General features: G+C 36.2%; 1 protein-coding gene across 1 annotated transcript in view; it reads left to right on the forward strand.

Annotated features, from left to right (window-relative positions):
• Positions 1 to 14,287, forward strand: part of Plxdc2 (plexin domain containing 2) — a 403,081-nt gene that overhangs the window by 221,502 nt on the left and 167,292 nt on the right. The window contains exon 4 of the mRNA XM_050152598.1: positions 2,667 to 2,736. Within this exon, the coding sequence (XP_050008555.1) occupies positions 2,667 to 2,736 (70 nt within the window). The remainder of the gene's footprint in view (positions 1 to 2,666; positions 2,737 to 14,287) is intronic.

The raw sequence follows: 14,287 nt of genomic DNA on the forward strand, positions 1-14,287 counted from the left end.
CTTCCAAGATCAGCCTCCAAAGCAAGGTTCTGTCTAGGCTGGGGAAATAGCTTAGTGCATGAAGTTCTTGCTTTAGTGGCATGAGAATGTGAAATCAAATCCCCAAGGCCACATGAAGTCATTGTAATCTGCAATCCTAGTACAAAATGGAAGTCAATGCCTGGAGAACTCCTGAAAACTCGTGCGCCAGCTAGTTTATCATGTATGAAATTGAGCAACAAGAGAACAAAGTAGAAAATGAGGACCTTCTGCACATACCTCTCTGACCTTCTTGTGTATGCCAGCCTTCTCACATGGACATGCCCTTGGATCACACATGCATACTCTGTCACACATATCACACACACACATATGGGCATGTATATGCACTCTTCTGCACACAAAGTTTTTTTGTTTTGTTTTGTTGTTAAGAATTTTGCTCAGTCATTAGATCTTGGATGAGGACACAACTTAGATCAGAGCAATACGTGAAAAAGTATAGAAACCATGATTAATGAAGGCTCATGTGTCATGGAGGACAGGTACCAAAAGTTAAGAGTATTGGTTTTTAAAAACCAGAAGCTGCAGTCTTTGGCCAGCATGAGAAGGACCACAAGATATAGAGTTGTCTGCTAATAGTTCTAGTTATGGATTAGTCTTAAACATGAGTTTTAGTGTGGCCCTCTTATTTCCAGGAGGGAAAAAACCAATGGACTAAAGGATTTTGGAACAAGGTAATAAAGTAATGCTAGACAGTATCTTCAAGGGGTACTGGAGCCAAGGGGGTCTGTGAAGAAATGTGTGTGTGTGTGTGTGTGTGTTTTGTGAGTAAGTTATTATTAGTGACTCAAGAGGAATGTATGCATTTAGCAGCCTTTTGGATGGCAGGACCTGCTAAGTGCTATTGTACAGGGAAGAGAATGTCATCATGAGAGATAGATGGGAAAGAAGTTCAATGACAGGTATAATTCTTGTGGATGATGGATTCTTAGCTTTTATTTCAACACTTATTTCATTCTCTATACTTTGTGTGTTACTTGTGCACCATGGTCTAACTCAAGACATATTTAAATATCTACAGTATCTGAGACAATATTTGCCATGTGATTCTCATTCATCCTCGGTGAAAACTGAGTTTGTTGCTGACAAATATTTAAAGCAAAATGTTAGTGAGAATATAAGTTTACTAATGAGCAGAGGAAGAGTTTAGAGTGGTGAAATTCTGTCCACAATGGCAATTGGCGCCGTCAAATTATTCTTGCCATCTTTCAGACACATCAGTTAATATTGTTGCTTTTATTTTAGTGTTACCAGTGACCCCTCACTTCAAGTGGCACAGAACAAACATTTCTATTTTACTGTTCACATAAAATAAATGTGATGAAAAACTTTTTAGGAAGATGTGCGTTTCAAGAAAAAGGAAAAAAAAACGAATTGAAAGTCACTGTAGATTCTGAATGATTAACTCTGTGCCAAATAAGTCATTAGAAATCTCTGAAGGATATGAGAAGGCAATCATTTGCAAAATTGGAGAGAGCTAAATTCCAATAGACATACTCTTCTACATTTTAATTTGTAGATTCTGAAAAATGAATGTCAAAATGGTGGAATGTTAGCATAAGAGCCCTGACCATAGGAAGTCTGTAATGCTGTTGAGGTTTAACCAGGCTAATTAATTACCTTCGAATACACATATTTATGTATATGTACATGTACATACATAGATGATAGATAGATAGATAGATAAATACAGATAGATAGATAGATAGATAGATAGATAGATAGATAGATAGACAGAAAAATAGGTAGAAAGATAAATCTATTATTTTCAGGTCCTAGTCATTGTTATGTATAGCATGTTCTTATGTCTTGCCTCATAATGCTTTAGGCATACAAAAAGCTATTCATTTGTATTTTACTAGTTTTGTATACGTTAGCATTAAATTTAATATACACAAGCAAATCTTTTATATATTATGAATCAATACTCTAGGCTTCTTTAGGATGGTAAAAGAATAAGGCTTTTAAATTTTCTAACTATATCTATCCAATTTTTCCTATACCAAATCGAAATAGTTCTCCAGTAGTTACTGTTTATAATACAACTGTGTGCTTTTAAAATGGACACAATATGTTATGTCTGGATAGTTCGCTACAATAAACAAACATGAGGATGTCTTCAGGTCTGCATCTACAGATTCATGGCATCATCATCCATCAATCATTTTTTATTATAGGATATACAGAAAAACAAAAAGCAAAGCTAAAATGGTGTAAAAAGCACTGTCTTTGGTTTTTATTCTACTGTTTTTCAATCAACTGGTAAAATGTCAAACTACCCCAGAAAACTTACTCATCAAGTGGCAGAGAGATCCTTAAAAATAATGAAACAACAGTGGTAAGGGCAGAAAGAATATAGCTTGACTTGGAATTTATATTTCCAGTTATTCTTTGTAAAAACAGAAAGATGTCAATAGGCCACAAAAATATATCTTTATTTTTTTCAGATGCTTAATTGCAAAATAATATCCTTTATTACCATCTAACACTTCATTTTTAAGGTCAGCTACAGTACCGATTGGGTAAAGGAGAAACATCATTTAGCTTTAATGGAAACGCTTTCTATTTTACATTTACCATTCTGCACATTATTGATTTATTTCTTTTTGTGATGTTGTTCCTTGCAGAGAGTGAATCTGTCCTTCGATTTTCCATTTTATGGTCATTTTCTACGTGAAATCACTGTGGCTACTGGGGGTAAGTTGTTTTCTATGCATTCACCTAAAAACACAGCTACAGTTTTTATTTTCAGAATATCTCATCTTACAAGACAGATGAAATTTATTAACAAAATGATTGTCTTATGACACAAATACATGAGATTAAATAAACTTAATAAAGAGTTGAGCTATGGGGGAAAGTTTTCAGCAGAAATAATAAAGTATAATTATAATTTTCAGGTTAGAATCACCTCTGGACTTTTCTGTGTTTTAATTCACTTCTTGGTAATATGGCAAGACTACATATATTTGAAATGGAAAAAAATGGAATAGAGATCACATTAAAAGTTCGGAAATAGAGTTGATGGCATCTCTTAGATTTTCCTTTACTATATTTAGTTACTATGCATGGGTATTCACAATACAACAACCTGTACTTTCCCTTGAAATATTTTATCTTGTCAATTAATGTCTTTTGTATTAACAGAAAAGTTTGAGAAGCTTAAACACTGACATCCAGTTTGACTTTTCAAAGTATTGCTTTCCTTTATAAATGCAAATTCTGGTGTTTGAGACTAGTATTACTTTCTGAGGAAGAAAAGAGCCACGTCTCACAGTATGTCCCAAAGGCTAGAGATATGTTCACCGTGATGTGCTGCTGAAAGAGTTCATACCTGAGACCACCCCTGTAAGCCACAGATGGTGTAGAAAGGGTGGAGAATGAATGAAAACAAAGAAAAAAAAAACATAGAACGTAAAGATAAACACGAGTGAAATGTCACCTATAGACAAGTATAATGGAAATATTTAAGATATTTCTTGGAGAGTGTCAAAATCCTTGTGGTTTTAAAGGAAGAAAGAATATCTCCTGGAGGGTCACAGTAATCCAACCTAAATCAGAGGTCTCACCAAGATAATTCAGATGTTGATCCATATCTTCACAGTGAAAACAGATTCGCATTAAAAGTTCTCAAATAAAGATTTAGAGGCATTTCAATTGTATTCTAATAAATAGCACCTGCCTGAAGATCTGAGAGTAAACAGTCCCACCGGTCTACCTCACAGACCAGATAATAGTAACACACACCTTAATCCCAGTAGCCACACTAGTTTGCCATAGAAACTGGGTAGTGCATGCCTTTAATCCCAACCCTAGAGGTGGTGGTAAAACAGGAGGAAACAGCTCTCAAATACAGTCTCATTCTGAGATTCCTGGAGGCAGGATTGCTGTTTTGGACTGAGGTTGAAGGAAGAGCCAGTGGCTGGTTGTTTACTTTTCTGACCTTCAGGTTGAACCCCAGTTTCTCTATCTGAATTTTCATTAATCATGTTTCGTAAACACCTATCTTGGTTCTTGGATGAGATTATCATCTCATGTAAGGCAAAGAAGGGGAAGTGATATGGATAAACATTAGCAGGATAATGAGAAATATTTAAGGAGAGGGAAGTTACTCAAAAGGGAATGATTTCTGTGGAGCAACACAAGACAGGTTATGAAAGAACCGACCTTTGGAGCCAACCTCTAAGAGGGTTGGATTTTATAAAGCAAAGAAGCAATGGGTAAAATAGTAAAGAGAGAAAAGTTAGTCCAGAAAAAGGAGTGCTGAGCAAAGTCAGTCTGAGGCCTATGTTGGTTGTGTTTGGAAAAGGTGATGTGGGTACTTCAAATGCCGGGAGTAGGAGCTTGAGTGAGATCTTGCCAGCCTAAGGTTGCTCAGGGTAGATCTAGTCTGATCTGAGAGTGGGGGAGAGGTGAGGATGAGTGATGGCAGAGAAACTAGAGAGGGTAGCTTTATATTTTAAAATTTTTATTTTATTTTATTATATATTATAAAATCATATAGCACTATAATAGAGTATTATATAATAGACTGTATAACAGAACAATGTGGATGATACGTTGCATAATGTGATATTATAAATAATAATTGTAATAGTCTTGGTATTAGTCTTAAATTAAGTATGTGGGAGTGCATATATGTACACATGCATTGATGGATTTGTATGTACCTCAGAGTGTGTAGGGGGCTCAAAGAAAAACTGAAGGAGCAGATTGTCCTTCCACTCTGTGAGTCTCCAGGACAAAACTCTGGCCATCAGGCATGGCAACAAGGACATTTACTCACTGAGCCATCCTGATAACCCAGGGTGGCAGTTCCAATTCTTTTTGTAGATACAATTCCTGAGCTAGGTGAAGTGGAAAGCGGAAAAGGCAAATGCAACATTTATCATTTAAATTGTTTAATGATTATAGTTCAAAAAGCTTCCAGTCAAAAGACTCCATGAAAACGCATTAGAAAAAAAGCTAAGAATTTTGAGATTTGAACTCTTGAAGACCTTTGAAAATGACGAGGTATTAAAACTAGAAGGCAATTTGACAAATATCCAGTGTCTTCGCACATCTGAAACAGGCTGTACACCATAGAGGGCTCAGAAGAGATTTTAAAATGTTGATTTCAGGACGTTACTCTAGGTGAGGGTCAGTGATTTTGAGGAAGGGGCATCAGCTTCCATTCTATTGGCTGTCAATTATCCTTGATGGTGTCTCTGAGTTCTGCAGGATCCTGTTTCTATAACAATGTAGGAAAAAAAAACAACGTATGGTAAATACAAGCTGTGTAAACAAACAAAGCAAATGCTATGAAATACTTCCTATCTCATTACCTCACTATTTGTTTTTTTTTCCCTTGCTTTCTTAACACACACACACACACACACACACACACAAAATTTAAGACTGAGAGCTAAGATTAATTCCATGATAATATCCCATATCGCTGTTAAGATCAATGCAATTTCAACTCAAAAACTGATTTTAAAACAGACAAATACATCATTCACGGTGGCAAATCTTTGTTATGTACATGTGTCACGAATAAACTTCATTTCTACTTTAAATTTTAAAATTAAACTAAATACCTGGCTTTCATTTATAACTATAAAATAGTCTTTAGCTATTGAACACTTTAATATTCAAAAGCTCAATCATTCATACAAATAATGTAGAAAATGAATTTAAAATACCATCTTATTTTCTGGTTCACTGACAGCACAATCCGAAATCTTTCTATTTATACCATGCTTTAGTATGCAAATATCTCACATATCTCAAAGCGAGTCCTCCCTGCAGTTCATCATCAAACATGCTCGTCAATGGTTCTAGTAAGTCCTGTTGTTTGCATCTCATCACTTACTTTATTTCATACGTATACCTTAACTTCCTACCGGGCTGCTAATCTGATATTTTACATGTTTCAAAGCACAGTGCTGTCTGAAGCTTTCATAGTTACTTTTTGCAGTCATCAGTAGCAAGGACATTTTAACCAGAATGCCATATGGGTACATGTGACTATGTAAAGCTGGGGATGGGAACGTGAGTGAGGGAGTCAAGAAGAGACTGGCATGATTCAGAAACAAAATTTAACTTTGTGGGCAGGTGACAATGTGTATGTATCTGTGAGCATTTACATAGTCAATTAGTGATCAAAGATGAAGTTTGTCAAGAAGCTAAAATGGATGGCTTGTTAACCGCTTTGAATGCACGAAGTATTTGCCCTGTTCTGTTTCTTTTATATCAACTTCTGATTGCCATTGCATTTTGAAAATGACTTAAAAATTTTGCATATCTTTCCTTCAGTTGCCATATGATAACTATTAAATATAAAATTACAGTTACATAATGAATTTTTATATATGAAAAATGAATATGTGAATGTTAACCAGGCAAAAAATGTGAAATTCAAATCTCCCTCTACCCACATAGACTATGCATGCCCCTGCCAATCAAACTACAACTTTTAGTCTTTAAATTACGGAGTATTAAATTCAGACTAGTTTTCTTCTATGTCAGGCCAATAATTATTTTTGCATATTTGAGGGCCTCCATAAGAAATATTTTAGACTTATGTAATATCTATTGTTCTCATTGAATTTTCATGAAGTATATTACTAACTTTTCCATTGTTTTCCTTTCTGGCTTTCAAATGGTAGTATTTTAAATTTAGTTCCAAATAATATTTCATGGTTTTTCAAGATACTTGGTTAGTAACAGATATAAAAAATATTTTTAGGGAAGATAGAGGATTATTTTTGACTCCAGATGACTTATAAACACTACGCCTTCTTGTTTCGAAAGTAAAGCCTCAAAAACCAGAACGTCATGCATCCACAGACTATCCCAAACTAGTGAAGTAGAACAGAGTTAGTATGTAATTATTAACAGAGTAATTATTGACAGAGAGAAGAGGTCACAAGCACCCAGTCATCTGAGCATTGGTGGAAGACCGTCCAGCCACACATTTTAGCAGAAACAAATCTGTCCTTTCTGGATTGACAATTTAAAGTAAGAAGCTTAAGTCTCATGGATGTTCAGACAGACAGACAGATAGGACCGGGCCAAAGAGTTGAATCTGAGTGATTCTTCAAGATATACCCACAAACATCCAGCAACTCATTTTATCAGCCCTCTTGGGTAATTACCTCTTCCGCTAAACCATCTAGTGTTAGCAGCAGTATCAGCAGCAGCGGATTCAGCAACGATACCACACTTCTTTTCCCTGTGGCGGTTTGGATCACATATTCTCAAGCATCGTTGTTTCTGCTCTGAACACATGTATGTGTTTCATTAGCTCTGGATTCCTGAGGTAGGGAATAGTAAGGTATTTAGAGCAGTGAAAGATCTAGGAAGTTGATTCCCAAGGGAGCTCGAGCTAAGTCAGTACGACAATAAGCAAGAAAACAAAACAAAGGCAGAAATATGGGTAGAACGAAAATGAATAATAACAACCACCACAGAGACGAATTATGAGAATCTAGTGGACAAGTTATGAATGGAAGGCAGGCAGGAGTGGCGGTGATCCCCTAAGATAAAAAAACAGGATACACATGCTCATTGTCAGCCATTACCCCAACAACCTCTGACGAGACTGCCTATCTTCATAGTTTAAACGCATTTAGGTACTTTCATCTCTGGAAAGCATCTCTTTGTCCTGTGATCTCAGATTTATGAGAAATACTGGCAGCAATATTCTCATGAATTTTTTCCTTGCCAAAGCAACCACAAGTCTGTTAAATAATGCTATCACACAAATGCACACATGCTTCACCCATTTGCAAAAGGAGTCAAATAACTGCATTTAATCAGTAAAGTGACAAGGTGCTAGGCATAAGTAACCCTGTCTAATGCTAGAAAATAAAGGATTTTTTTTAATAGGATAAGGCTGACCAAACCTGCCATGTCCAGGGATCAGAATGAATTCACTACCTATCAAAGACAGAAAATGAACTCTTTTAATGAAGAAACCAGTCTGGCATCTTGGCTAAGATAGACATTTGCTCCAAGGTAGTTAGGGTCACAGTAGGCCGCTGTGTCTGTATAGTTCTCAGTCAATTCCCTGCTCTCTTAGTTTAGTCTCCTTATATGTAAAAGAACACAATGGAGCCACCTGCTAGTAACTATTTTTGTAAAAACCTAATGTTTCATAGAAAACACAATGCAAATAGTACATACAATTAATACATTTTTACTTGCAAATTTTCCTTTTTTATAATATTTTTCTGCAAGGCTTATCTACTGTTTTCTACAGTACCATTGTTTATTGGCTTTCCCTCCACAGTGTACACAAGGGAACTCAAGAAGAAGTCAGGAATTTAACTTATGGCAATGTTTATCTTTTTTAAAGGCTGATTTAAAGGGGCTTTCATAGCCGGGCAGTGGTGGCGCACGCCTTTAATCCCAGCATTCGGGAGGCAGAGGCAGGTGGATCTCTGTGAATTCAAGACCAGCCTGGTCTACAAGAGCTAGCTCCAGGACAGGCTCCAAAGCTACAGAGAAACCCTGTCTCAAAAAAACCATAAATAAATAAATAAATGGGGCTTTCATGACAGAAAAGCATATGGTTATGTGGATAACTAGGATATCCATTCTCACAATTATTTGTGCTATTTTTGTGCGCAAATCAAAAATTACTTTTAACAACGACCTGTGAAACATTTTGCAACACTAGGATTATATCTAGAAAACACAAAATTTTAGTAATGTTGTAGTAGTCCCTGCAGTAGAATCTTGAAATTTTTAACTCTCATGTCCTAGGTCACCAGTGTGTAATAGGAATTAGTATAGTAGGTAGCCACGCATATCATTCTACTTATGTTATCCTTTGTTCTGCGACCCAGATTTCCCAGGGGAGAAAAAGAACACTGGTGTTAAAGATTCTATGGAGTTAATTGACTGTGGAGAGCAACAATGTTGGGTATTTAATTTATCTGAAGCTAACTTTAACTTTAAATAGCCATCAATTTTCCACCCTTGTGTGTGACCTAAAATCCTGCAGCAATTAGGCAAATCATTTTAAAGTATATGAGCAAACCTTAGACCTGCCATCCCAAAGGTGAGGATGCTATCACATACCAACTCAGGCCTATAGCAGAGGTTTCTCAAATTTCCTGTAATCACCTACTTGACATTTCTATTAATGCATTTGAAAATTCTCTTGATTTATAACTTCATTTGTTTTGTACCTGTCAATTTTATGAACTTGATACCATATCGAAACATGGTAATTGGGGTACAACAATTTGTGTTTAAGGGCAATGGTCATTCTTGTTTGGCATCAGAGTTAACTATTTTTATTTTTGAAATAAAAATTATGCATTTGCTCCAAATTTTCTATTTAACTACAAATCCTTATTTGCTATGGAAATTGATAATAAACAAATTATAAAGTATTTCCTTCCATTTTCATTCATCAGAAACATTTTGTTTCTGTAATAATGCAAGTTTAGCTAAACTCTTTTGATAAGAGAATGTAGACTTTGCAGACAAGTTGCCAGTCACAGCAAGCTTTTGTAAAGACATGGGATTGGTTCTACCTTGGTCACATGCAAAATACCTTTATTAGACTTGAGATTCATTTTCTTCTTCACAATATGACTCAAAGATTAATAGAAGACTGAACCCTCAGTACAAAACTTTGAATTACATTGCATGTGAGGCTTTGGCTTTAAGCTAGGAGTTAGATTTCTGTATATATCCATTATTCCAATGCTATCTTTATTTTTAATACCTTTTCAGAAATCACAGAAAACTAGTAGATACAACGTACTTGGTATTTAAAATTCAGCTCTTATTTCAACCTCTATAGTCCAAGAACGCAGACATTTAAAAATAATAGGTCTAATAACTGTGTTTTCTACACTAGTAGGATCATTGTGGTAGCCTCTCATTACATTGCTACTGTGCCTTGCCTGAGGGCTACAGAAAAAATTTCAGTTAAACTAGAGGAAGTGCTGAAATGTAAGCTTCTACTGAAGGCAAAAAATAACGGAAGAAATGTCTTATAATTGGTGTCCTGGGAGCACCATGTCAGAAACCCAAACAAACACATTTGTGTCTTTCCACAGTGTCAGAATTTATTGAATAACGATAAATTTACCAGGTGTGCTGGTTTCACTGGCAGAATTTGTTAGGTTTCACTTTACTTATTAGCTTTGGCTGAGGCAAACATGGGTTATTTTATATATAAACATAAACTTTAATTATTGACACTAACTCTTTAAGACCATAGACCACATGTTTACAATAAATACATATCCTCCCTTTCCCTGCATCTTACTGTGTGCATGACTGTGTGTGTGAAAGAGATACAGTGTATGTATATATGTATGTATGTATGTATGTATGATTGTGTGTATGTAACTGTTTATGTACAGCATGTGTATGATTGTGTATGTGTGATCGTGTATGACTGTTTTTGATTATATATGTATATATATACATATATATACACATATATATAAAAATGACTGTGTGCGAGTCCCCTCTGTGTGCTGTGATTACTATTAATGAAAAATAAAGAAACTGCTTTGGACCTATGGAAAGGGCAGAACAGAACTAGGCAGGAAAAACTAAGCTGAATGCTGGGAAGAAGAAGGGTGGAGTCAGAGAAAAGCCATGGATCTGCTGTCTGGGACAGATGCTGGAAATTTTAGCTGGTAAACCACAGCCACATGGTGATATACAGAATAATAGAGATGTGTTAGTTTAGGATATGAGTTTAGCCAGAAATACGCTTAAGCTACTGGCCAAACACTATTGCAAATAGTATAGTTTTCTGAGTGGTTATTTCATGGATGGGCAGCTGGGAACAAGTGACCTTTCCCCCAACATGACTGTTCATATGTATGTGAGAATGTGTGGTGTGTGTGTGTGTGTGTGTGTGTGTGTGTGTAACAGTAGGTTACAGAATAAGGCTTGACCTTCATAGAAGCTCACAGAAATGCAGATAGGACCTATAGGAGGGAGATAATTGACCAAAGGAAGCTGGGGAAGCTGCTGTACTGTTAGATGTAGATGACTTTAGAGCCAGGGTCAAGCCAGCTCCAGAAGTTAAAAGGCAGTACCAGATCCAGACAAATAATGGGCAAAATAATGTTTGGCCAATTCCACTTTAGTAGGATGAGACTAAAGCCTGAGACAGTGTGCATTATCTCTGCCCTCCAGTCTCTTTATGCGCATGCTGGACAATCAAATGACAATTAGTACTGCAGTACTAGCGCATGATGTGGGAGTGATTTCTTATTAATAAAGAAACTGCCTAAGCCCCTTGATAGGCCAACCCATAGGTGGGTGGAGTAAACAGAACAGAATGCTGGAAAAAAGAAGCTTAGTCGAGAGTTGCCATGGTTCTCCCACTCCAGACAGATGCAGGTTACTCCCACTCCAGACAGATGCAGGTTAAGATCCTCCCTGGTAAGCCACCTCATGGGCTACACAGAATATTAGAAATGGGTTAGAACAATATGTAAGAGCTAACCAATAAGAGGCTGGAACTAATGGGTCAGGCAGTGTTTAAAAGAATACAGTTTCCATGTAATTATTTCGGGCATAAGCTAGCCATGCGGGCGGCCGGGTGCCGGGGACGCAGCCCTGCCGCTCTTATCACAACAAGCACACAAACTTATATGGTAGAGGTGAGAATGTTACAACTGCTTTTTTGTTTGCTTTGCCCAAACAAATATTTGTTTTCTTTTTCTGCCCTCTTTTGCTGACATGATTTTAATATCACCATTTCCTCACACTGTAGTAATTGTATGGGGTCACATTCCTTCTATTAAAAGGAATAAGTTATTTATTAGCATATGCTTGGGGAAAGTGCCAAAGAGAGAACACTATTTATATGTCCACTCAGCACACAGTCACCCTCCAGCATCAAACTGGCATCACGTTTCCTTGTGAAATCAAGTGTGTCTGGGCAAAGCACAGCATAAAGAACCAGTTTCCCATATGGAGTAACTTAGGGTAGGGAATAGCTTGGTTCTAATAGCTGTTTTATTATCAATGTCCACAGCTACTTACAAGAATAAGCATTTTCCTTCCTCCAACCAACATAAAATGCTAGTTAAATTTTAACACCTCCTAATTCCCTAATAGATTTTAAAGATATTATTTAAATAAACAGAATTTTTCATAAACACAGATTTTAAATTATTTAATCAGAATATTATCAAAGAAATCTTTCATAATTATGAACCTGGGAAGATTTTTCTGAGTGACTTAAGGATCAAAAATTATTTGAAATATGAAAATTACATTAAAAATATCTCCTTTTCTTACATATTTTTGTTGCTGCTAAGTAGCTTTAATATTTATTTTGAGAATTTTACATGAGTACTGTATGTCCTCCCTCCAACCTCAATATATCTCTATGACTCTTTGTCAATTTCTTGGCCTCTTATTGTCTATTATTCTTACATATATATTTATTTATATGTGTGTACATATGCATATAAATACATAAATACAGACTCATGAGCGCCTTCAGTCTTGCTCCTATGTTTATATATTAGGGTTGCTCACTTGGGATTGATAGCCTATTAAGGGGATGGAGGGCTCTCATCCCTGAGAAAAAATATTCTATCTCTTAACAGGTATTACTCCCCCTAGCTCTCATCCAGAAGTGGAGGCTGTAAAATTTCCCTACCCAAGCTGATGTCAATATGTCATCTTAAAAAACTGGACTTAATTTCCACACAGTTTTTTAAACTTACAGGTTTTACAGACAAACGTTTTATTTATAGCCTAGCCCTAATCAAATCCATTTGGGCCATTTTTCTAACAGCCTGGGTGACCATTACAGACTTTTATCAACAAAGTAGTTTCTAGATAAATGGGGCAGCTAAACAATGGGTAGATGACAAAGATGATTTATTATAAACAATTAGAAGAGTGTCTGGTTTGAGGTCTTCATTAGAAAGAGTATGGAAGCTGCCATTTCTGTTCTATCAACAAGACACAGCTCTCCGAACTAAAACTCATTTTAAAAAATCCAACCTAAGAGCTATATTTTCAGAGAAATACACCTTCACTAAATTTCGGGTGACATATGTATCAAAAGGAAGTGGGAGATCTGTTCACCTGGAACAGAAGCCATTGGAACCAAAATTTTTTAACAACTCTTAAAGGGTTACTTCACTGAAGCGAGAGTTTGATTGTGCGTGAGCCAAAGACTTCCAGACTTAGAGGGGAAGTTTAGTCCTGAGGACTTGACATCCTGGAACCCACCAGATTCTCCCACTGTTGGTCTCAGGAAGTACTCCTCCGGGCTGTTCAAGAATGGGGGATTATACTCAGTGTGAAGTATAGCCACAGCCTTCTCTAAAATAAAGGATGACTGCCAGATTAAAGACATTTGCTACAGCCTCCATCCAGCAGAGAGGTTCACGCTGTGAAAATACCACCTTGTATCTTTTCCGCTTTCATTGGCTCAGAGTAATAATGCACTGTCCACAGGAGTCAAGACTTGAGGGAAGCACTTAAGAACCTTATATCAGGGAACCGGGGAGACGCTGTCCAGGTTGGGGATGTATTTCAGTGACGAACATTCAAGCGGGTTACAATATCAAGACACTGGTCCACTAAAGACATGGGGCCACTATAGATTCAGACACATAAAATAAGAAGAGACATGAAACAAGAGGACACGACTTTTAAAGGGAGAGGGGGTGGTCCATGGGAGCGTTTGGAGGGAGGAGTGGAAAATAATTTATTTATATTATAATATCAAAAATTAAGGAAATATTTTTAAAAATATAAAGGAGAATAATAATGAATCAAATGAGGCAAGAAAGACATAAAATCTAAGAACTGTAAGAACTCAATAATAAAAGAAATATATTCATAAATAAAGTAACTAAAGTGAAGAAAAAGAACCAAACATAAAAATACTGAAAAATATAATAATAAAGAACTTTCCAACATTATAATCACCAAACTAAAAGGTCATTGAACCCTGTCAAGAAATGAACTACCAACTCCCAGGCTTTGGTATGTTAACTTACAACTGAGGCAAGGGGAGAGGTCTTAATATAAAGCCAGCAGAAGACCTAGTGTTCCAGCAATAAATAAATAAGTACTTAAAATGTACAATAAGGATTCCCGAAAATTGTTAAGTCTCTCAAGTAAGAAATGGAGCTAAAAAGGAACAAAAAAAAAAAGCCCACTCCATCAAAACTTTCAAGTCTCTCAAGTAAGAAATGGAGCTAAAAAGAAAAAAGAAAAGAAAAGAAAAAAAAAAAACCTCACTCCATCC

This window comes from Alexandromys fortis, unplaced genomic scaffold (genome assembly GCF_014885135.2).
Source record: "Alexandromys fortis isolate MF-2015 unplaced genomic scaffold, M_Fortis_MF-2015_v1.1 scaffold_54, whole genome shotgun sequence".
Lineage (NCBI taxonomy): Eukaryota > Metazoa > Chordata > Mammalia > Rodentia > Cricetidae > Alexandromys > Alexandromys fortis.